General features: G+C 52.0%; 2 protein-coding genes across 9 annotated transcripts; both read right to left on the bottom strand.

The window, feature by feature from the left end:
* Positions 1-223: 223 nt before the first annotated feature.
* SNX15 (sorting nexin 15) lies at positions 224-12,423 on the bottom strand. 8 transcript variants are annotated; one of them, XM_082661267.1, is made up of 10 exons: positions 11,306-12,423; positions 10,166-10,225; positions 8,284-8,370; positions 6,023-6,058; positions 5,684-5,804; positions 4,254-4,369; positions 3,983-4,151; positions 3,526-3,696; positions 1,058-1,315; positions 224-786 (listed from the first exon to the last, which is right to left on the bottom strand). In XM_082661267.1, the coding sequence occupies exons 2-10, from the start codon at positions 10,181-10,183 to the stop codon at positions 680-682; spliced, it is 1,083 nt and encodes a 360-aa protein (XP_082517393.1). In that variant the 5' UTR covers positions 10,184-10,225; positions 11,306-12,423; the 3' UTR covers positions 224-679. The 8 variants fall into 8 exon arrangements, with proteins under 8 accessions (XP_082517393.1, XP_082517392.1, XP_082517395.1 ...); XM_082661266.1 differs by lacking the exon at positions 11,306-12,423 and having other exon boundaries at positions 10,166-10,489; XM_082661269.1 differs by lacking the exon at positions 11,306-12,423 and having other exon boundaries at positions 3,526-3,669; positions 10,166-10,483.
* Positions 12,424-12,669: 246 nt separating this feature from the next.
* ARL2 (ARF like GTPase 2) lies at positions 12,670-19,099 on the bottom strand. Its single transcript, XM_082661274.1, has 5 exons — positions 18,965-19,099; positions 15,715-15,825; positions 15,457-15,619; positions 13,905-13,985; positions 12,670-13,074 (listed from the first exon to the last, which is right to left on the bottom strand). The coding sequence occupies exons 1-5, from the start codon at positions 19,027-19,029 to the stop codon at positions 12,940-12,942; spliced, it is 555 nt and encodes a 184-aa protein (XP_082517400.1). The 5' UTR covers positions 19,030-19,099; the 3' UTR covers positions 12,670-12,939.
* Between the last annotated feature and the right edge of the window lie 1,521 nt (positions 19,100-20,620).

Raw genomic sequence — 20,620 nt, 5'->3', positions numbered from 1 at the left:
ACCTGGCTCAAGGGGCCTTGCTGTCATTCTCTAATGTTTCCCTGGAGACTCTTCTCCCTATTTTCTAGATCAGGGGTCAGCAAACTTTTTCTGCAAAGGGCCAGAACAGTAAATGTTCTGGGATTTACAGGTCGTAACCAGTCAACTCTGCAACTATTCAACTCTGCTGGTGTAGTGAAAAAGCAACCATAGACAACACATAAACAAACAAGCCTGGTTGTGTTCCAATAAACTTTTATTTTTTAGATACTTACATTTCATGTAATTTTCACCTGCCACAGAATATTATTCTTTTGAATTTTTTCAACTATTAAAAAAAAGTAAAAACTCTTCTGGCTTGTGGGCCTTACAAAAAAAGGCAGTGGGCCATATTTGGGTGCGGGACATAGTCTGCAGACCCCGGTTCTAGATGGATAAACAAAGAGCCTAGGGACCAGAGCTGCTGCTCACATATCAAGATAGAGATAGGCAGGATCAGACTTGTGAGTCCCTGATTCCAAGGTGGCAGGTGTGGTCAGGGAGCTGAGAATTCATTATTTGTCTCATTCTTGGTCCAGTTACACACAGAAATGGCCTCTGGAGTTACAAGACCAGAAGATCAGGCCAGGCACCAGGGAGAGGAGAAGAGGGTGGCTGGCAGTGCTGGAGCTAGAGTCCTGGGAAAGGGTCCTCTCCCGTCTCAGGGTGGGAGCTGGGACAGATGCAGGTGCAAGATTTCCTCTGCCCGCTTCAGGTACTCAGCCGCCTTCTTCTTCACACCCTCCCGGCGGGCAGGTGATGGGTCACCTGTGAAGACAGAATGGCTCAGCAGAGATACCTGGGTTCAGAAGCCCTGGTCTAGCCCCTTACAGTTCAGAGCATCACCATGTGTCTTTCCCTGCTCCCTGGGAGGCAGATATATTCTCCCCATTTTACAAATAAAACTGAGGCCACCCAAGGTTATACAATTGGCCAGTGAGGAGCAATTCTGATCCTTGACTTGTTTTTTACTTTCCTCTCTCTTCACTGCACCAGCCAGTACCCCAAGCCTGACCCTCCGCCCTCCAGTCCCGCTCACCAGAAACTCCCTGAAGCAGGATGTGCACACCATCCCGGTAACCCTGCAAAGCTGCAGGGTAGGCGCCTGCCTTCTCATCCCGTAGGGCCTGGGTGATGAGCTCTGTGGCTTCGCTCAGATAGGCAGGGGCGGGCCCTCCTTCCTCGTCCTCTTCCTCCGCCTGCCCTCCTGGCTCCCAGGGTTCCTGGTCCAGTCTTTCAGATTCTGCCTCCAATGCTGCCAGCTCACCCATGTGGGTAGGACTGGGGCCTACACCTTCTGCAATCAGATATGGAGGACTCAAGCCAGACTGGACCTCCTATTCCCAGGGCCTGCTGTCCATCCCCAGACCTCTCTTGCCCACCAGCCTGTCCTGGGTTCTTCAGTGCCTGAGCAATCCAAAAGCCACTTGTACATAGCACACTAGCCATGATCTATTTGATTGGTGGAGTTCATGTACTTTGGTAAAAACACCCTTACTTCCCTAATTCATTGTTTCCCTTTCCTTCTTTCTTTTTCTTTCTTTCTTTCCTCCTTTCTTTCTTTCTTTTGAGGTATAATTGATTTACAATATTATATAAGTTTCAGATGTACAGTGTAGCCTAATTCTTTCTTTAGGTACACATTAACATTAGCTTGCAAGCTCTGGGTCACTGGTTCTACTTCCGTCCTGACTACGCTTGACCTATAAATCCAAGAATTTCCTCCATAAAGTTTAACTGAAGGATGCTAGACCAACTATGCCAGGTCAAGGGCAGAAATGCTCCAAGCCTTGTAATCTTAGGATAATGGATCCAGAAAATCTCAAGGCTTTTTTAAGGTTTTACAATTTCAGTTGAGGCCCCCAAATGTGAAGACAGGGGGTGGTAGGTATTCGCACATTCCAGACAGAAGGGCTCTCATATCCTCTAGGACTGGCAAAGAGATGGTTAAAGATGCCCTCCATAGCTTACACAAAAGAAGGCTAGAGATTTGGTGAATCTTTGATGAAAGGGCCTTTGAAGGGAAGGTGCAGGACTGGGAACCACCGCTGCACACCACCGGCCTGGAGAGGGAAGGGTGGGCCTCTCTCCAACCCTATCCAAGGGACCCCATGTGGAGACCAGGGGCCTCTTACAGGAAGGGGAGGTGACATCTCACTTCCCAGTTGGACTACAGCCCTCCCTGTGTTGCTAATGGAGCAGAAGACGGAAGAGTTCTTGGGATGCCCTAGTACTTGAGTTCAAGACCCTGGTGTATGTGCTGAAAACAGAGAGACGAGCGCCGGCTCCTCGCCTGGAGAATTCCGACGGTGAAAGGCTGGCTGGAGGTGCCCACAAAGAGGGGCAAGGGTAGAAGGCAGCATCTGAGTGAAGTGCACTTCCAGGCCTGGTGTGGGCAAGGGTTTAGGAGTTTGTCCGTGGGCCAAGGGAATGTCTTATGGGAGCTGCCTTTGAGGAGTCTTGACAGGCTCCTGCCCAAGCATCTGGGCACTGGGTACCCCAGGGGGTTTGGCTGGGGCAAGGCAGAGTATCTGGATGCCCGCCCACCTGTGGCCGGTTCATCAGCCATGGTGACACCACTCTTGCCTTTCCCCTCCAGTCCCTTCTTTCCCTTCCCCAGCCCTGGGAGCAGGGCAGGGGGATAAGAAGAACAAGAAGAGTAAAAGGACAGTCCTCACACCCTTGTCACCATGGCCAAGGCCTGAGCTGGCGGGGACGTGGATGGGAGAAAAGTGGATGGGAGACTGAGGTCCTGATTTGGATCGGACCTCAGAAAGCTAAGGGCCTACCCAAGAGGTCACCAAGGGAAGCCAAAAAATGGGCTTAAAAAGACTGCTGCGGAATCCAGAATGAAACTGCTGCGTGATGATCCGGAAGTGCAGTCAGCCACTTCAATACCCCAGTTGCAGTAACAGCATAAACTTGGAGAATTTTAAAAAGGAAAGACCCCGTGTCTCAGAGCCTGGGACGGTCAAGTCCCTGATCTGACAAGGAGCTCAGGACCAGGGCCTCCATGGGGGGCCTTCCATCTCTGGTGCCGTCACATGTCAGTGGCTGCTCCAGAGGCCTCCTCTGCTCTCCTCTGAACCCAGACCTCCCCTCCCTTGACCAACAGGGCCTCTTGGCAGAAGATCTACAGCCAGACCCCAAGCTAGCCAGGAAACCCCACCTCGGGCTTCCAGCAAAGGAACTGAAATCCTCCCGGGGCACAGTGACATCCTGCTGGTTCCACAGCTTTCTCAGGGAGAAGATGCCATGGTGGGAAGTGGCTCACTTCCTCCGTGGTTGCTCACTGTACGGGACCGTCCAGCTCGCCAGCACGGGGGAAGGTCACTGCTTCTAATTCTCACCAAGGCTGCCTTTCACCCACAGGGGCCGCCTTTCTCAGATTTACACGGGCAAGGCGAGGCCAGCCACTGGCTGTGCCCGCCTCTGCCTCCCTGCCCCTAAGGACCTCCTGCCCAGCTACCGCCCTCGCCCCACCCCTCACTTGTCCCAACTTGTTACCTTCCTTGGAGAAGGGGTCAAAGAGGGCAAGCTCAGCCTCGGTGAGGGGGCCTCGGCCGGGGGAACTGGACGCCTCCTCGGTGCTCCCACAGTTAAAGAGGAGATCCAGGGCCTCCTGGGCAGGGCTGGATGGCAGGGGGTCCACTGAGGAATAGATCATTGGGGACATGCCTGCTTTTATTATTTCCCAGCTTTCAAAATGTAATTACCCTCTCACTGTATCCTTTCAGCAACCACAGGCATACATAAGCCCGTTCTTAGGGTTTGTGCCCATTTTACAGATTAAGAAGCTAAAGCCCAGAGAAGGAAAATGACCTGTGCAGAGTTCCTCAGCAGGATGGTGGTAGAGGAGCTGCGAAACACCCCAGGCTTTTCACTGAGGAGGGAGTGGTCCCCACCCCCCATATACACATGCTCTGGGCCCTCCAGCCCTGGCTCCTTCTCCCACCCCATGTACCTGGCACCTCCAACTCCTCGAGGCCCCTCCTCTCTGCAGGGAGCGGCTGGGGCAACCAGGGCTCATGAGGCTGCACCCGGGGTTCGTCAGGGGGCGGTGTGGGGATCAGAGGGGGTGGCAGGATATGCACGTCTCTGGACATCTCGGAGGGCCGTGTCACCTCCCCACCCTTCAGGAGAGAAAGACCAGCCACGGGGAGTCACAGGGTGCACCCTGGTGGGCAGGTAAGCTTCCCAGGTGCGGAGGACGGGGGGAGAGCAGGTACACATACCCGGAAGAACTCCTTGAGTTGGGGGCTGTTGTTGAGTGCGGGGATGTGCACAGTAAAGCGAAGCAAGTCCTCGGCCCCCTTTCGCCGCTCCTCGATCACCGAGGCTTCAAACCGGCCTGCACCCGCCAGGACAAGGGGCAGGGAGAGAACAGTGACCCACAAGGGCTTCTGGCCCCCAGGCCACTTTTCCTGGTTCTGAGGAGCCCACTGCCCCCCTCCCCTTTCTCCTAGGAATCTTCCTTGGCTCTGCCTGGGGTGAGGGTCTTGCAAGGAGGGACCAACCTCCCTATTCATCCATTTACCAGATGTTTGTTGAACACCTACTATGTGCTAGGTTCAGAAGGTGAATGAGAGAAAAGCAAGGTCTCTGCCCTCATGCGTATCACATCCTAGGCAGGGGGAAGCAGGCAACCAACAGGAAACAGATAATTACAGGTGGTTTTGATGTATTAGGGAGGAAAGTAAGACTTAGGGGAGCTGACTCACCCAAGGTCACACAGCAAGTAGCCCCATTTTTACAGTTTCACTGTTCTGGTCTAGGTATCATGCAGGGTTATTTAACTCTGGGCTAGTTATCATGCTGTCAGGGTGGGGAACCTGCTGTCCTTCACTTTACCTGGCATAATCTACCAGGAACGAGCTTTCACCTTGCTACAAAAGAACATGTCCTCTGAGTCTAGAGATACACGTAACAAGGAATGTGAGCCTCACGTATAATTTACGATTTTCTAGAAGCCACCTTTTTTCTTTTTTTTGGCCGTGCTGCACCAGCTTGTGGGATCTTAGTTCCCCGAGCAGGGCTCAAACCCGGGACCACAGCAGTGTAAGTGCCAAGTCCTACCCACTGGACCACCAGGGAATTCCCGAGAAGCCACATTTTACAAAAGTAAAAAGAAACAGGTTAATTTTAATTATACACTCTATTTAACCCAGTATATCCAAAATATTCTCATTTGAACATGTAATCAATATGTAAATTACTGAGATAGTTTACATTCTTTTCTCAGTGTGTATTCGATCAGACAGCACATCTCAGTTCAGATTAGCCACGTCTCTGGGGCTCCTCAACCACAGGTGGTCCGTGGCTGCTATTTCTGGACAAGCACAGGTCTAGAGGAAACACTGGCTTGTGGCTTGGAGTTCAGGTCCTGCCACTTACAGGTCAAGCCCCTTCAACTCCCTGAGCCTCAGTTTCCTCATCTTGAAAATGGGGCTAATGAGAACAGGAATGTTAAAGGGCTCAACACACAATAAGGGGAGAGCAATTTCCCCATCTGTCAAATGAGGCCATCTCTAAGGGCCCTTCCAGCTGTCTGAAACACGTCTTTGCCAGGAGTTTCAGGGTCCCTCTATCCAGCCCTCACCAGCAGGGGTCCCCTTTGCTCAATGCCCTCTCCATCTTTGGCCTGAAAGCTGGGATCAAGACTCACCAAACACCTGGGCGCGGGGGAAGGCAGGGAATTCCTCCAGGCGGCGGAAGAGGTTGCGGTGGGTATAGGCCAGGTCTCCATGCAGCTTTCGAAAGTCACTGTACCGCTTCCAGACCACCACCTAAGAGGGACACGTGACTCGACAGGGCTGAACAACGGTAGGAAGTGGCCTTCCCCACCCCCAGCCTGGCCCCACACTGTGTGTGCATTAGGGCACAGCACCCTCTCCTCCCAGGGCCAGCGAGGAAGGGGGCTGGTCTCCTGGCAGAGTTACCCCCGTCCCTTTACTGTTTCCAGATCTGGAATTACGAAATGGTCCCTTCCTCCCAGGAGGCTCACCTCTTTGACATCCTCCGGGTCCCTCTTTGAGATGAACTGAGGAAGAAAGTTAAGAACCAGTGAGACCAGAGATTGACATCGCAGACACCCCATCACCCTGTAAAATCGGGGCCACCTCCTAGCCACCTTCAAAGGGGCAGAGCGCTTTGGCCAGTGGTATCAAGGTGTCCTGGCTTTAAGGCTTTGAGTGTAACTTTTAGCAGTTTTTCTACCATGCACCTTAGTTTCTTCATCTGTCAAATTGTTACCGGTCCTTGGACTCTTTAATCAACAGAAATTGATGAGGCCAGCTGAGAAATTCAGGCACGGCTTCATTGGGACCTAAGGCTTTACTGGTTTGGCATGGAAAACAAGTAACATGTGCCCTTATCCGCTGTCTCCGAGGAGGGTTGACTGTTTCCTTAAATGGGGTGAGGGCAGGGGCAGATCTGTGGGTTGGGCTGGAGGGGCGGCTTAGGTGGTCTGCCCACCCCCTTGGTGGTGCTGTGTGCGGGGACCATGCGCAGTACCCTGCTTCTGCTCCAGGCACCTCAGAAGTGGCAACTGGTTTGTGGTCTTTTTGTATCTTATTGTTCATAACTGCCTAGGCTTTACAGGCATACAGTTATTTTTAGCCCCTTATAGTTTCTTTGTTTTTTCTGTTTGTCTAGGTGTAAGTGCAAGCACTCCAGTAAAGGGCCCCAGGTCCCTAAAGGCCCATCTAGAGGACTCCATTCTCAGCCCAACTTTTATCTCAGGTCCTTCAATGGGCCAAGTCCCTGCATCTCCTTCGGAAAACAAAGAACCCCAAGTTCTCTAAAGAATGAGGTTCTGTCCCAGGAGCCACTTCTCCCTTAAAGGAGGAAGCCTGTGTGTGTGAACACTCCCAGACACAGAAGAAACCCTCACTGGGGTTGTGACCCAGAAAGAGCAGACTGGTGTCTTAGGTGGAAAAAAAGACTCCATTTTCATTATGTTACGTTCATAATAATAATAAAAAAAAAATCCTACAGTTTGAAGTAACTTTGACAGTTTTCAAAACATCTGTTCATTATCCTAGACCCCAGGGAGGCAGACATGATTCACATGCCCATTTAAAAGATGAGGAAGTAGAGGCTCAGAGAGGGGACATGACCTGTGGAGGGACTGCTAGCAATGAAACCCTGGACTTTGCTTTTCACAACAGACTTGCCTAAAATATTTTGGATAAAAGAAACTATATTTAAAAAACATTGAGGAGGACTTCCCTGGTGGCACAGTGGTTAAGAATCCACCTGCCAATGCAGGGGCCACGGGTTCGATCCCTGGCCCGGATAGATCCCACATGCCACGGAGCAACTAAGTCCGTGCGCCACAACTACTGAAGCCTGTGCACCTAGAGCCCGTGCTCTGCAACAAGAGAAGCCACCACAATGAGAAGCCCGCGCACAGCAACGAAGAGTAACCCCCGCTCACCACAACTGGAGAAAGCCCGCGCACAGCAACAAAGACCCAACGCAGCCAAAAATAAAAATAAATAAATTTCTAAATCACTTTGGAAGTCTCTACATTTTTGCTCCACTTTAATAGTCATTAATGCACCAGTTTAATATTTGCCTACTTCAAAATTGTAAAAGTACAAAAATTTTACAGTGAAAAATCTTCCCTAGGCAGTTCTTGTATATCATTCTACAGATATTGTTATACTGTTTGTTTTTAATTCTTTTCATGATTTCCTCCGTCTTTATATATGCTTATAACGTTGTTACTGCTTCATACATCAACTTCAGTCTTTATCTATTGACTTCCTGCTGTGTGAAGAGGCTTACTCCTTAATTTCTTTTGACCTGTATGAATTTTTAGTCATACACAAAGCATTATTTTTTTAAAAATTAAAAGTAATTCAACTCCTTAAAGGGCTTTTATATAAATATCAAACAAACCAATAGATAAAACTTACTCCAAGAGATTGGAGAACTAACCAGTATTTGAGTTGAGCCAGAGTTTTCATGTTAACTTAAAAGAAATTCACAGCCTGACAGATAGATGTCACGCGTTGCGCGTGGTCATCCACACCTCAGTCTGGGAACGGCTGTCACGCCCTTTTAAAAAGGCCCCGCCCTCCTATGGCCCCGCCCCTTGATGGCTAAAGACGTAAACTAAGGCCCTACCGGCACCTCCCCTTAAAGGGGAAATCCATATCTGTCGTCTAACATGGGAGCTTACAGCAGCGTCTTGCCTTAACGTAAAACACGGCCCCCCCCTTGTTAAAAGGGCAAAGTCCCCGCTGGGCCCCACTTCACCTGAGCCGTCACTTTGTACTCTGTGTAGCCCTTTGGGTGGGTCCGGGGGTCCGAGACTGTGTAGTGCCGCAGGAAGTCGTCCTTCGCCTGGCGGGACATGGCAATCGAGCTGGAGCAGAGCGGACCGCCGGCCTCCGCCTCCTCCACGCCGCCCCCGCCCCTGCCCCTCCAGGTCAGTCTCCGCCAGCCACAGCCTCTCCCGGGCCTGCGCCCTTCGTCCTCGGGCCCAGGGAGCTGGTCGCAAGTGACAGTGCAATTCTCGGCCAGGGCGCTTGGCCAAGGGAGCGTCTAAAAAGTCCTCGGTTGTTGGTAAAGCAGGAACTAAGTGATTTGAGAATAAGGATTGGGGAGGTTGGATCAACTCAGGTCTGCTTAGAGATAAGCCCACCCCATGCGATCGTAAACCCTCATCACATATCTCCAAATGACTCCTCCTTTGCTCCCCAATTCCCTTCTTTCATCCATCCACCCAACTTTTATTGTGCTCAGTATGTGCCAGACATTGCCAAGTCATTCCCCTGTCTCCTTCCCGAGGATTCACTAAATTCACGTTTTCTGGAAAGGTGGGGGGAGCAAAAAGAACTCCAGAGAAGCACAATGGCGTCATGGGTTCTGAAGTCACATGTCTTACTAGCTGCAAAAGATTCCCTTAACTATTCGAGCCTCAGTTTGTCATCTCTAGAATGGGGATGTTTATAATAGAATCTACTGCAGTGGATATTTCTTTTTCCTTTGTTGGTCTGTCCAGCGTTCACCCCTGCCTCTTTCTGTTAGCACCATAGCACCAGATCTTTAGAGGTAGTTCGCTAGTATGTGCAGCCCTCCAGCCTCTTAGTCCAGAATCCGAAGATGCCCGCCCCTTTCCTTGCTCCAGGTCCCAAGTGGGGGTGGGGGATTCCCTCCTGAAGCCTTGAATCTTGAGTGAGGGACAGAGGGCACAGTGCCTGGCAAGGGGACTAAGTTGTTCCTTGAGTACAGTGCTGGCTGTGGGTTTGGCTGCCCAGCCTTTGGAGCACTCTGTTTTCTAAGCCTGGATGTCCGACCTCCATCGAGATGCCATGAGTTCCCAGTATCCTTCCGAGAGAGGCTTTTTCTGCTAAAGACAGTAATCTGTGTCTGGGCAAACCATCCAGGACCCTGACTGATACTGCTGAAACCGAGTGGGGCCTGGGCACAGAGGCCTCCTTTTGTCCACCATTTCTTTTAGGCAAGACTCCAGCCTCCATGACCTTTCCTGAGTTCCAAAGGGCGGATTTGAACAGTTGCTCATCAAGGGAGGAGCAGCCAAGAAACCACCTGAGGCGAGATTAAAGGGACCAGAGAAGCTCACCCAGATTGAGATGACCACCTGAGATTAGCCTGCTTACGCCCTTATCTTGTCAGAGACCCCACCTTTTCTTTTTTGTTGTTGTTAAATTTATTTTATTTTTTATTTTTGGCTGCATTGGGTCTTTGTTGCTGTGCGCGGGCTTCTCATTGCAGTGGCTTCTCTTACTGCAGAGCATGGGGCACAGGCTTCAGTAGTTGTGGCACACGGGCTTAGTTGCTCTGCGGCATGTGGGATCTGCCCGGGCCAGGGCTCGAACCCATGCCCCCTGCATTGGCAGGCGGATTCTTAACCATGGCGCCACCAGGGAAGCCCAGAGACCCCACCTTTGAACCACTGTTTTAAAACCCTCCATCAAATCCTCTGGGGTCGGGGCACATAGTTTTTCGAGACAGAAGACCGATGTGTTCCCCTTTGCCTGGCAAAGCAATAAAGCTATCCTTTTCTACTTCACCCAAAACTCTGTCTCCGGGATTTGGTTCGGCACTGGTGTACAGAGAGGCCGAGCTTTCGGTAACACCACCACCACCAGGTTTCGAAGCTTGAATGCAGTACCATGGGTGAAGCGCTCATGGCTACTCTTGTTACTGGACCTCAGATGAGTGGGCGCTGTAACTGCAGAAAGAAACACAAAGCAAACTCTCAAATCAGACTCCTGGGAGCATGCAAAGAGGGGAGTACATGCAGGAGGTGTTTGGGATGGAGTGGTGTCCCCTCCCACAGCCCACACCAGGGCTCCTCTGGAGACCCCTTTAGACATCCGCTCCTGGTCTTCAGAGTTCTCTCAGCAGGGCTGTGGCTCCAAGTTCCCTTCTTGCCCATCATTCCCTCCCTTCCCTTGCCCAGATGAGTGAGTCAACCCAGATCAGTGGATGGCTGAGTTCACATTGATTGGATCCTACTGGTTCAAATAATGATAATTATAGCTGACATACAGTGCTTACGACACACAAGGAACCCACCCATTTGGTCCTCCTCCCAACCCTAGGAGGTAGGTGACACTATCTTTAACCCAAATGGGGAAACTGAGGCACCGACAGGTTAAGCAACTTGCTCAGCGTCAATCAGTGAGTGGCAGAGCCAGGGTTTGGCTCTGGAGACTGGGTGTCCACTCACCGCAGGGATGGAACCTTGGGGACCACAGTGCCAGTCTTGCACAGAGGACAGGGCAAGAGGTTCTAAATTTCTACACTGAAGGACAGTTTATGTTCTAAGGTTGTCCACCCAACATCCATTTCCCTTCTTCCACGAGGGATCCCAGTGGCAGTCTACGAGTAAGTCAGTATCTCTTCCTCGCCTTTCCCTTGGGAAAACTGACCTTCCCTCATAAACACATTAGGTTCCCTCTATCTGGCACTTGAATTTCAAGCAGAGAAACAAAGCCAGAATACAATGGACTATTACTCAGCCATAAAAAGGAATGAAATTGAGTCATTTGTAGAGACATGGATGGACCTCGAGACTGTCATACAGAGTGAAGTAAGTCAGAAAGAGAAAAACAAGTATCATATATTAACGCATATATGTGGAATCTAGAGAAATGGTACAGATGAACCAGTTTGCAAGGCAGAAATGGAGACCCAGACGTAGAGAACAAACGTATGGACACAAGGGGGAAAAGGGTGGGGATGAATTGGAAGATTGCGACTGACATATACACACTAATATGTATAAAATAGATTAACTACTGAGAACCTGCTGTATAGCACAGGGAACTCTCCTCAATGCTCTGTGACCTAAATGGGAAGGAAATCCAAGAAAGAGGGGATATGTGTGTACATATAGCTGACTCACTTTGCTGTACAGCAGAAACTAACACAGCATTGAAAAGCAACTATACCCGAATTCAAAAAAAAAAAGAAAAAGAAAACAGGTTAGTAGGGTGTAGTGGCTAAGCATGCTGGGTCCAAATCCCAGCCCCCCTGCTTCCTAGCTGGGTGGCTTTGAGTAAGTCCCGTAAACTTCTGGAGGCTCAGTTCTTATACAGATGGGGACACTAAGAGTCTGTCCTGCTTGGGGCTGTTCTTCAATGTGACGGCAAGTGAGACTGCTTCAAACCGAACCCTACAGAGTAAGGCCCCGCTGGTAGGACCACAGCAGAGGGCCCTGTGAAAACATCCATCTATCTTGCCACCTGGATGGGGGCCCTGGCATCCCCGCCCCGCCCCAGTTCCCATTCTTTCCCAGCTTCAGAGAGTGCCCTTTAGCCTTCAGGGAAGGCCCCTTCCCAGCTCCGCTCTTGGTGAGCTAACCTGGCTTGATGTCCACATCCTTTACCGGAGACCTTACCCCTCTGTGCTTCCCAAGAGCCCTTGCTCTGCTTTCTTTTTTTCTTCCTGTAATTATCTCTACTTGAACCAATGCTGCCTCACAGGGCTGTGCAGGTTGTCTACTGCACATGGGTTCCTGGCTGCAGTGGGAAGTTGGGAGCTGAAATTCAGCCCACGTTCCAGTCAATAAGCTGTGAGCCCTGATGTGGTGGTGCATTCCTTTTTCTAATTCATACCCCCTGATGGTAGCAGTTGCTCTAGTAAACTTTCCTCCCATCCTCTCACCAGAAAACTTCTACTCATCCTTCACTCTCAGCTTTTTAAAATAATTAATTAATTAATTTGGTTGCGTCATGTCTTAGTTGCAACCGGGGGGCTCCTTAGTTGCAGCAGGCAGTCTCCTTAGTTGCGGCTCACAGGCTCCTTAGTTGCAGCATGCATGTGGGATCTAGTTCCTGGACCAGGGATAGAACCCAGGCCCCCTGCATTGGGAGCGTGGAGTCTTAACCACTGCGCCACCCAGGGAAGTCCCAACTCTCAGCTTTCATGTCACCACCTCTGGCAAGTCCACCTGGACTCTTCCAAATGCAATTACACAGCGCTGTCCTGTGCTTCTATAATTCTTTGCCATCCCTTTGACACAGCGACAGTTAACCCTCTGACTGAAATCATCTGTCCCTTTCTGTCCCCCACTGGACTGTGGGTTCTAGGCAGTCTCTAGAGCTGTTGAATCAACAAATGACTCAGCCAGGAATGGGAGCGAGGAACAATTTATTCTCACAGCTGAGCGAATGGCAAGGCTCACAGCCTCGGTAGCAGCAGAGGCAGGCCCTCCCAGCCCCAGCCCTCTCCTCTTGGTACAGCAGCTGCAAGCAGGCCGGGTCAGGAGCCAGGGTGACAGCCAGGGCGGCAGCCCTCCTGCCATGGGAACCGGCTGGCCACAGCGCAGCAGTCAGCAGCAGTAGCAGCAGGTTACAGGGTGGGCAGGGGGTGTTAGCTGGCCTGGCTGACTCCCATCCCCCCACGGATGGTGCCTGGTGAGGGCCTGCTGGGAGCGCCTCAGTCAGCCATGAAGATGCGGCTGGAGATGTCATCCAGGAGCCAGTCGATGCCGGGCAGCAGGTTTTCCCCAGTGACAGCGCTGCAGCCCTGGATGCACCAGTGGTGGCTACGGATGGAGTCCAGCTCCAGGGCCTGGGAGGGTAGAAGGTGATGGTGGGCCCCAGTAACCACAGGCCCTGCCCACCCTCAGCCCCTGCCCTCTGCTGGCCCAGGGGAAATGCATGCCTCCCTCAAGGGCCTGCTTTGGGAAGCCTCCCTTGACCCCTGGTGAAGATGTCAGGGCCCCAGGGCACCCAGGCTCTCTGTACACCGCCACGCCAGTACTACCCCTTAGTAATAAGATGGCAACAAGGGCTTCCGACATTGTGCTATGGGCCCTACAACAGCCCCATAAGCCAGGGATGTGTTGGCCATTTTACTGAGGAGGAAACCTCAGAGAGGTTAAGCAACCTGTGTAAGGTCACACAGCTAGTAAGTGGCAGAACCTAGATTCTAACCCCACTCTTTCTCATTCTGGTGTTCAAGCCCTAAATAGGAGTTAAGATGCAACCTGGGGTTACACAGGCCTGTGTTTAAATCCTGGCTTCTCTGCTTACTGGCTGTGTGACCTTGGGTGAGTTACCTAACCTCTCTAAGCCTGCTTCACCCTCTGTAGAATGATTATAAGAGTTCCTACCTCATGAGGTTGCTTTGAGAATTGAATGAGTTAACCTATGCAAAGGGCCTGGCACATAGAAAGCACCCACTGCTTGTTGGCTACTGTTATCCTGTGGAATAATCTATTTGCAGGTCTGCCTTCCCCCAGGCTGTGGGGCACAACTATATCCTATTAATCACTGAATCTCCAGTATCCCAAATAGGTCCAGCCACACAGGAGGGGCTAATACATGTTTTTTAAATAAATTAACAAAGAAATGCGTGCCCCTTTTCCTCCGTGAGCCTGTGTCAAGGCCTGGACTCACCTCACGGATATCATTAGAGGACAGTGCTCCGGGCAGGTCCTGCTTGTTGGCAAAGATGAGGAGGGTCGCTCCAGCCAGGCGCTGGGGAAGAGAAACAGAGGGGGTCAAGGGGGCGGAGGCTCAGAGGGCAGCCTGGCCCCTGCACGAATCACCCAGAGCACCTGGGGGCAGAGATCAACCTGGAAGCTCAGGGCAAGGTCCCGCGGTAGTTGCGAAGGCACAAGCCGGGTGGGTAGTGTGGAGACGGCCTTCGTGCCCAGCCATTTATGGGGTGGAGGGAGCCCTGGGCTGGGCTGAGACCCTGGTTCCAGCCCAATCACCAGCCCAGTGGGCACTTCTCTCCTCCATGCCTCACATTCCTCTTCCATAAATGGGGAGGGGGTGATGGGTAAGATGCTCCCCAGTTCTAGACTGCTCCGATCTGATGACCTGACATGCACAAGGAATGCGACTGTCCCAGAGGCTATGGGGTCTGTTGGAAATGACCTTTCCCTCTTCCAAGTTCATGTAGCCCTCTAACTGTCCCACTACCCTGACAGGCCTCACTCTCTGCCTGTGATTCCAGTTATTTCCATATATGTGTTTGTGACTGGGAGTTCCTCCATGTGGATGGTGGATCTGGCCCTTAAAAAGGGCCATGACATGCCAGCCCAGGGCTGAGCATTCAACAGCCAGGGTCTCACTGGACCTGCTCGACACCCCTGTTTATGCCAGTTGTCCCTCCATAATTATTAACAGCTCTCTTTTACTCTCAAAAGTGTCCTGGTTTTCAACTAAATGAAGTGTAGTAACCTGGCTCAAACCCTGGAACAGAGAAAGGACATTAGTGGAAAAACTGGTGAAATCCAAATAAAACCTGGAGCTCAGTTAATAGTAACTTACCAATGTTAAGTTCTTAGTTTTGCCATTTGTATGGCAGTTCTGTAAGATGTTCACATTAAGAGAAGCGAGGTGAAAGGTATATGGGGTATCTTTTTACTATCATTGTAACTTTTCTGTAGATCTAAAATTTTATTTAAAGAAGAGCATTTTGGCCCAGACAATAAATTTTAAGATCGCCATAATTATAATGCCCATCTGAGAGATGAGGCAGTGGAGATTCAGAGAAGTTAAGTGCCTTGCCTGAGGTCACACAGCGAAGAGTCCGACTGCTGAGCCAGGTTCCACTGCTTCCCAAAGCTTCACACACTGGCCTCAAGTCATCCTCCCTGAAGCCCAATTCAAGGTGCAGAAACTGAAGCTCAGGGTGGTGAAGCAGTGACATCGCAGGGATGTAAACTAATGTCTCCATCCACAGAGTGTCCTGCTCAAGGCACCGTGGGCCTCCCTAGACCAGGTGTACAGGTTGTCTCTGCCTCCACAAGGGTGCTGGACACGTGGTGAGGGCTCAGTGAAGGAACAGACCCCACCTGAGGTGTCCCTCTGGGTTCACGGCCCCCTCAGGGAATCTGCTGAGGAAGGCGTGCACACATCCACATATGCGCACAAAGTATTGGGGCCTGGACACGGGGGAAAGCCCCGCTTCCCCTGCTCAGCCAGGCCTCCTGCCCACCTCCTCCACCAACAGGTTCTGGAGCTCCCGCTGGCAGTCCTGCATGCGCTGGCGGTCGGCGCTGTCCACCACCCAGATGAGGCCGTCGGTGCTCTCAAAGTAGTTCCGCCAGTAGGACCGCAGGGACTTCTGGCCGCCCACATCCCAGATGTTCAGCTTGAATCTGGACAGGGAGGGGGTGGCTGGAGGTCAGCCTGGCCCCTCGCCTGCCCTCCCTGCCCTGCTCTGGGCGGGCCCCCCCTCGGGGACCCCGCTCACCCTCGGTGCTCCAGGGTCTTGATGTTGAAGCCCAGCGTCGGGGAGATGGTGTCGATATCTTCCCCATTGAACTTCTTGAGGATGGTTGTTTTGCCAGCATTGTCCAGGCCACTGGGGTGTACCAGGTTAAGGAGAAGTCCCCATGCTCTGCAGCCTGGTGACATCGTCACAGTGCCCCTCTCTTGGGGGACAAATCATTTCCCACCACATATCAAAATAAGTTGAATACATGCCAGACCCACACGATACATGTGAAAGTGTCAAGAAACACCTTATCATCTTCTGACCAGAGGCTCCTTAATTCATCCCACGACATATACTGGCGGCCTGCTCTGAGCCAGAACACCTCTGGTGCTGCGGGCGGCCTGGAGCCACAGTCCCCACCTTGTGCAGCTTACACTCTAGGGTGGGACAGTGGCACGGGGCACACAAGTGAGAAGGAAGGCGCTGTCAGAGCCCGGTGAGTGTCAGCGCAGTGAAGAGGCTTTCGGAGAGGGCCATCGAGGAGCCTCCTTTAGCTCAGCACCAGGGAAGGCCTCTCTGACCGTCTCGAGCTGAGGCCCAAACTGCAAGAAGCCAGCTTTTTGAAGGACTGGGGGAAGAGCGTTCTAGGCAGAGGGAATAACAAAACAAAGTATGTGGGGGCAGCCACCCTTGCCTTTTCTGTTTTTCGAATATTCCAAACCCTTTGCTGCTGAGCGTGCGCACAAATGGGTAAGTTCAGCAGCAGGAGAGAACCACCCTCCTCTTATCCTTCGAACACTTAAGGGGGCCTGCAGCTGGGAGGGGGCGGGAGGACCTCTCCGGAGACCCAGCCGTAGTCCCTGATAATTGGCGGCTGATCGTCCCCCCTCACCCGCCGCAGCTCCAGCATCCATGCTTCCTTCTCCACTGGATGCTTCCGTCAGCTGACAAGAAGCAAACAACACCCTCTCTGTTTTTTTTGTTTTTTGCGCGGCATGTGGGATCTTCCCGGACCGGGGTACGAACCCGTGTCCCCTGCATCGGCAGGCGGACTCTCAACCACTGCGCCACCAGGGAAGCCCCAACACCCTCTCTTGATCCCTCTCCCCCTGACTTTTTCCTTTATTTCCTTCCCTTTATAGCAAATCTCAGAACTGTTGTCCATACTCACCCTCTCCAATTTCTATCCTCCTTCTCTTTCTGGAAACCGTTAGACTTTTGCTCCCACTGCTTCCCCGAAACTGCTCTGGCCAACGTCAGTCCTTAGAGACGCCATGTTGTTCTCAGCTGGCTGGGCAGTCCTCAGCCTTCTTCCCCCTGCTCAATGAGCAGCGCTCACAGAGCCCAGCCCCGCCCCCCACTCCGGGCCACGCCCTTGCCTGGGTCTCCCCTGGCCTACCTGGTCATTCCTCCTCATCTCCCTGACCTCTAGATCTGAGCAGCCTAGGTTCTCTTCCCTGTCCACACTCCCTCCCTCAGTGATCTCATCCAGGATCACGGCTTCAAATACCATCTTTATGCTGATGACTCCCAAATTCACACGTCCCACCCAGCTGCTCCCCTGGACGTTGGTCCCTATATCCAGCTGCCTAGATGACGTTTCTAGGATGTCTCAGAGGCATCTCACATGGCGCAAGCTGAGCTCTCATCCTCCCCCCGGAATGTGTTCCCCGCCCCCTTCTACCTCTCAACAAGTGGCTCCTCATTCTTCTAATTGCTCAGGCCAGAAACCTAGGAGTCACACTTGACTTTACACTCCTTCTCACACTCATGTCCAATCCAGCAGCAATTCCTACTGGCCTACTATCAAGACGTCCCTCAACTTCCATCACCTCACTGCTTCCATCGTGATCCAAGCTCCCATAGTGTCTCACCTGTGTTACTGCAGTGGCCTAACTAGTCCCAGATCTCACCTCCTCTCTGCACTTCTCATTTAAGGAAAAGTCCCCGACTGTATGGCACAGGGAACACTACTCAGTATTCTGTAATAACCTTTATGGGAAAAGAATCTGAAAAAGAATGGACATATGTAAACGTATAACTGAGTCACTCTGCTGTACACCTGCAACAAACACAATATTGTAAATCAACTATACTCCAATATAAAATGAAAATTAAATAAATTAAAAGAAGAAAAACAAGGAAAAGTCCAGAACCAAAAGGTCCCACGTGAGGTGGCTCTTCCATCTGACCTCCTTGACAGTCCTTTGAACACACCAGCTGAGTTCCTCCTTGGAGACCCTTACACTTGCTGCTCCCTTTGTTTAAATAATTTTCCCCAGGTATCTACATGGTTCATCCCTCACCTCCCTGTCTTTATTCAACTGTTATTTTCTCAGTGTGGCCTTCTTTGACCACCTTATTTAAGCTGCATTATTCTCCGTTCATGCTATGCATTTTACTCATTTTGTTAAGGTCTTTCTCCCCTCAGCATTACTTAGAATGTCCGTGAAGTTCGGGTTTTTTTGTTTTGCTGTTTTACCCCAGCCCCCAGGACAGTGCCTAGCACACAGTAGGCGCTCAATAAATGTTTACTGCATGAGTGAATTCTCTGTGCCTTTCTCAGAGTTCTTCAAAACAGACATGATGTAAATTTTATTTTTAAGTTATCTGCGCACAGAAGTGTCTTCTCTCTTCTAGGGGTGCCCCCGGGCCTGGCACAGAGGAGGGCGAACGAGTGCAGATGACTGCTAATGGGACTCAGAAGGTCAGCGGGGCCCTCGGGCCTGCAAGCCGTCAGCCGCTGGGACACCGACTGGCCGTGAAGCAGTAAGGAGACGCACGGTTGGACCCACGGGCTGAACAACCCGCGGACTGCACACCCACTTCTCCCAGGAGTGAAGGGCGGGGCCCACACGCCCCCGGGATTCCGACCTTGAGGGCGGGGCCGAGGCCGGGCACCTTCCGACAGGGAGAGGAGGCGCCCAGGGCCCGAGAGGACAGCGGCCCCACGCTCGGGCCAGACCGACGGGTGGTAACGTTCGAGTCACCTCCGGGCCCCACCTCCCCCTACACTGGGACATCTGGTCCGGCCGCTGCGCCTTTACGCCCACACCTTTGGCCTTAGGAACGAAGCCTCTCGACCCCCCCGCGCCCCGAGCCGGTGGTACGGCCTCCTCCCGGCCACCCGCCAAAAGCTTTGGTAGGGCCCACGAGCGTGACGCACAAAGGGCAGTTGGTATGGGCCGGCCGGCAGCACATCCCGCAGCCGGTAGGGGGCGCCTGGCACCGCCCACCCGGCGGGGGCCCCCTGCTACCCTCGCGGCTCCGGCATCGGGGAGGATACAGCATGAGCAGTCGCAGCTCCCGCTCTTTCTGCTTCATCTTCTTCAGAATGGTCAGAAGCCCCATGTCCCAGTAGCCCCTTACCGGCCGCCGTTTCTTCGTAATCCCGGGACCCCTTTCCCTGCTCCTATTGGCTATCACGCCCACAGACAGCACAGCCTATTGGTGGGCTCCGCGCTTAGTCCCGCCCTCGTTCCCACGTGACTGTGAAGCTGCCTGGCTTTGCTGCGACGGAAGGTCCCTCTAGCGGCGCTGGCGGATTCTGCGCGGCCACCTGCGTTAACCCTTAGCATCCCGAGGGCTTGGGTGACTAGAGCATCGCCATTCTTTCCTTTCCAGGATCCCAGGCTCGGCTGGGAACGGAAACCTGAAATTCCTGGGTTGTATCTTGGCTGCATATAGGGAGTAGGAGTTCTGACTTAGGAGCCAGAACCAAGAGCCCCAAGGATGTTGACGTCACCCTGCGGCCACTGTGAGGCTCAGTTCCCCGGAAGCATGGTCCATATCCTGCTTATCTTGGGACTCGACATCATCCCAAATCTACCAGTTACAGGGCTTCCCTACTTTTCCTGGCTCCTGAAATCGTAGAGGGTAGCCCGGGGATTCTCCACCCAGGGTGAAAATGGCCTTTAGGGCCCCTTTGGAAATGTGTGGAGGCGTCATTGAATTGTACCGATTACAAGGTAGAGTCCCTGTCGTTCAGAGGTCAGGGGAAAGACTTGCACAAAGAATTGTCCCGCCCAAGATGCTCATTGTTTCCTTATTGAGAAGCATAATTTTCATTTTGCCGATAAGAAAATTGAAGCTCACATGGTGCTTAGCGTGATTGACATAGTGACTGACATACAGTAGGTGCTCAGTAAATATTTGTGGTTGAATGAATGACTGCAAGCGTTTGGTTCTTAACCTTAGCGCTCAAGTCCAGAAAAAGTGAGGAAGCCGAGGCCGAGGACTAGACAGATTGTAAACACAGAAGGGTGAGCCTTATTGTCTTTTCTTGAGCCCTTCCCCTAGGCCACCACAGGGTAAATGTGAGTAGGCAGCAGAGTGGGCTCTTTCTAATGCTTGGGAAAGAACAGTGAGGCATCAGATGAAGATACTGGCTAACTTCTGTGTCATTTTGTAAAGCATTCACGTTTTCTACTTTATCCTCCCCGCAACCCTGAGAGGTTTATTTCCTTTTTGTAGATGTGATAGTGGAGTCCCCAGAGTTTAAGGAGCTTGGGCAACAATTTAAACTCGGGTCTGGTCAACAGGAAAGGGCACTGTTTTTCTGGGTCCCTCCATGGTGTTTGTCTAGAGAGGGAGAGGTCTGGAGTGAGCTGGAGCTCCCCATCTTGCAGAAGAAGGTTGTAGACAGATGAGGGCTGGACAGAAGCGGGTGCCTGGCTGGGCCCCTTCCATCAGCACCATTTGCTCTCCACCAAGCGCACACAAGGGAAGAAAGTGAGCGGAACTCCTCTTCAAAGCCTTTGAGACACAGCTAAGATCACAATGTGTTGCCATCCTGCCTCCATGAGTCTATGCTACAGAATTTCTAGCACCAGCACGTGGACCTTTATGACAAGGAAGTTCACTTTGGCATGGTTTGGAACAGCAAGAAATTGGAAAAAATCTAAGTGCCTTCACCAGGGATCAGTTACCTAAGCCGGGGTAG

This window comes from Grampus griseus, assembly GCF_964374135.1.
Source record: "Grampus griseus genome assembly, chromosome: 8".
Taxonomy (NCBI): Eukaryota; Metazoa; Chordata; class Mammalia; order Artiodactyla; family Delphinidae; genus Grampus; species Grampus griseus.
Note: the sequence above shows the minus strand (reverse complement) of the source record. Positions and strands in the feature narration are given on the sequence as shown.

Coding starts and splice junctions, on each gene's coding strand:
- ARL2 (XM_082661274.1), bottom strand. CDS start 19,029: ATGGGGCTTCTGACCATTCTGAAGAAGATGAAGCAGAAAGAGCGGGAG. Junction 15,620..15,714: donor AAGACCCTGGAGCACCGAGG/GTGAGCGGGGTC, acceptor CTCCCTGTCCAG/ATTCAAGCTGAACATCTGGG. Junction 13,986..15,456: donor AGAACCTGTTGGTGGAGGAG/GTGGGCAGGAGG, acceptor TCTCTTCCCCAG/CGCCTGGCTGGAGCGACCCT.
- SNX15 (XM_082661267.1), bottom strand. Junction 6,059..8,283: donor AGTACAAAGTGACGGCTCAG/GTGAAGTGGGGC, acceptor TTTCTTCCTCAG/TTCATCTCAAAGAGGGACCC. Junction 1,316..3,525: donor TGACCCCTTCTCCAAGGAAG/GTAACAAGTTGG, acceptor ATCTGATTGCAG/AAGGTGTAGGCCCCAGTCCT.